Source organism: Eptatretus burgeri, chromosome 6 (genome assembly GCF_056783735.1).
Source record: "Eptatretus burgeri isolate ZD-2024b chromosome 6, Ebu_testis_v1, whole genome shotgun sequence".
Lineage (NCBI taxonomy): Eukaryota > Metazoa > Chordata > Myxini > Myxiniformes > Myxinidae > Eptatretus > Eptatretus burgeri.
Window position 1 is genome coordinate 15,790,204 of NC_140966.1, and position 3,121 is coordinate 15,793,324.

At 43.2% G+C, this 3,121-nt stretch overlaps 1 protein-coding gene across 3 annotated transcripts in view; it reads left to right on the top strand.

The window, feature by feature from the left end:
* The first annotated feature begins 261 nt into the window (after positions 1–261).
* Positions 262–3,121, top strand: part of WDR77 (WD repeat domain 77) — a 166,345-nt gene continuing 163,485 nt past the window's right edge. For all 3 annotated transcript variants that reach the window (XR_015058974.1, XM_085884181.1, XM_085884180.1), the window contains exon 1: positions 262–577. Coding sequence is in view for 2 of the 3 variants with exons in the window: in XM_085884181.1 (XP_085740307.1) it covers positions 484–577 (94 nt within the window). In the remaining variant the exon portion in view is untranslated. The remainder of the gene's footprint in view (positions 578–3,121) is intronic.

Below are 3,121 nucleotides of genomic sequence, written 5' to 3' on the forward strand. Positions count from 1 at the left end.
AAGGAGAATGTGCTGATTTTAATTGAGGTGTACACTCTCCATATTTGCTAGTTATGCTGTAGTTCTCTTTTTCGCTTTGTCTTTACAGGCCTCAATGAAATTATCTCGACAATTGTTTTTTTAAATATTCAGTTCTTAATATAATATTTTGCCCTAACAGAACGATCATAAAAATGTAACAATAAGTTTACAGAAAATGTATCTGATAATTATTAAAAAAAAAAAAATTCCCCAAAAATCTTTTTCTTGTGCTAATGTTATAAAAGTGCTACAACTTGTCATAGAATGTTTCATCTGTCATTGGTATAATTTTTTTTTACGTTAAACCGCCAGATCGTAGTTTGTTCAGACGTCGAGCAAACGGGGAGCACGTGTGCAGCTTGAGGCCGCAATGCTGCTGCTGTTGCTGCTGCTCTAAGGAGTCGGGGGGTTTGGGGTTTTATGGTGCCATTGTAGGACTTCGTGAGCCTTGTCCTGCCGGCGATGGGGTCGGAGAACGAAGAGAGCGTCTGGCGCGTCCTTCCCAATGCTCCTGCCTCCATGGAACGGCACCTGGAAGCGCTGCAGTACCGAGCAGGTGAGGAAGCATGGCGGGAGGAATTGCGACGAGAGCCGATCCTCGAGCGTTCTTGGTGTGTGAGGAATCGTGAGATTTTTTGAGGCGGCGTTTTCCTCGTGCTCCCCACGTGGTTGCAGCATGACTCGGGACTGTGACTGTTCCGCTTGTCCTGCAGGTTGGAGGAGTCGCGTCGGTGCTGCAGCAGCAGTTTATGAGCTAGGGTTGCACTGGGTGGTTTGCCATTGCTTTCCTGGCGTTGTTGAGCGGTCAAGCAAGCAGCACGTGGCATTAACATTTTCTTTTGTGTGACTCGGCTGGGGTTTGAACCACCGACCTCCCAGACTCGGAGCGGACGCTTTAACCAGTCTGCTACCCACTCGGTACGGGTTTGTAATTTGTTCATGATGCCGGCGATAATTCGCCGACTCTTCATGAAGGACGCCGTGCTGTCGTTCGGGTCGACCAAACTAATTGGAGCAGATTTTAATCGGCGTTTACGGTTTGTCGTTAATATTCAGGGTTACATCTTCATCTTTAAAAAAAACAAGGACAAATGTGTCCACGAGCAGCGTGTGACACATTCCTAAAGGTTTTGTCGGCTAAAAAAAAAAAAAAAAAAAAAAAAAAATTTTAAATTAAAAAACAACAACAACAACTTCCGATATTTCGTCACGTGCCTTGTTAAGCCAATAGCGAAACGCGTCATAATGTATTTACGTATTTATGAAATAAATAATGTATTTACGAAATTACAATACGATAAATGGAATAATCTTTAAATAGTCACGTGAACTTTTCGAAACTTAAAAGCAAATGTCCGAATATATTTAAAAGTTCATGATAGACGCTCTCAAAAGGCACCGTCTATGTGAGGATGTGTACATGTGCTCAGTATTTAAGGAGATCCGGATCTCATTTATATACAAGAGCCGAGTCCGAGAGATTAAGGTTTCTTCTTCATAAGAAGAAGAAGAAGAAGAACAACAACAACGCCGAGCTCTCTATGAGCAGCGTTCGCTACGCGAGACGCTAAAAAAATACATATTTATCATTATTATCATTACTAGTGTGTGGCCGTACGTGCAAAGAAAGGAAAAAAAAAAGAAGAATTGTGATGTCATAGCGCAGTGTCCTGTCATTGGTTTGGTAAATAAATGGCCATAACTTGGGAACCACTTGTCCGATTAATATCAAACCTTGAAAAGGCACATCCTCAGGTCCCCAGCAATATACCAGGCAAGTTTCAATTAGATCGGACCAGTGGTTGTCGAGAAACAGCGGACACACACACACACACACACACACACACACACACACACACACACACACACACACACACACACACACACACACACACACACACACTGCTGGAATTGTAGATAGATTATTATTATTATTACTTTCTTCCGGCCAGCTGGACCAATTCTATTCAGGGTGTGTTCAGTTGCGAAGCAGCTAGCTATCGCTTGCCGAGCCAGCGGTTCCTTCTCAACGGTTTCAAATGGAGTGCTTGCTTGAGTGCTTTAGCCATTTGGCGAGCGATCTTCAAGAAACCTGGTAACTGAACACACCCACTAACTAGTCTAGAGGGTGGGGGGTTGGAGGAGGAGTTTGTTTCCATTGTTTATGCATGACATGCAATCACCCAAGATTCTCTTGTTGCCTCTGCCACCGAAAGTGAAGAAGGTTATGTTTTCACCCCTTTGTCTGTCTGTCTTTCTCTGGGTACAGGATATCTTGAGCTGCAGACGGATCCGGCTGAAATTTTGTGGACAGGTTAGGTGTGTGATTAGGACGAACCGATTCGATTTTGGTGAAGATCTGAATCTGGATGCGAGAGTTATTTTAATTTATTAAGTGATTCTTCACCGTTGAGAGATCGGGCCAAAACGATATAGCACTGTATGTCATGATATTTCAAAAATGTAATGGAGTCGTTATGTTCTCGTGGATCAGGCATTATGTAGTGGAGGTATGCGCTCCACCGAGTGCCCTTCTAGTTCTATTTTCAAAGATCTTTGGAAATGGGTTGCTCTAAAGCCCCTCTCAAAGATTTTGTGTGACCCATAAATTTGCCTATCCGTGAAAATATTCAAATATGCATATCTGCTCAAGTGGTAGTGATAGAAAATGATCTTTGGTGTCTAATATGGAGTTTATGACCATGGGGAATCGATTGGCAATGTTGCTTATCTAATTGGAGGTCCTCTAAGATGGCCACTAAAATCTCTGCAAAATAAGGATTTCAACATAATTTCAGACATATACATATAATATATTGTATGTATAATTGTATATGTATAACTAGGTGAGAAAAAGGAAAGGAAGACAAATTTATCCGTGCATAGTGTTTTAATCCCTCACTCCCCCTTCCCTGTCCCCATCCTCAGGTCCTGCTCTTCCACCCCATTTACCCTCCCCCCCTCCTCTACCACAAACATCGCCCTGATTCATCCGGAGCCAAGCTAGCCTCCAAAGCCAGACGCTGACTGGGCATCCTCCGTGTGGTGCCATTTGAAGGGATGAAAGGGGAGCTTACACCAGAGACAGACTTGAGAAGGT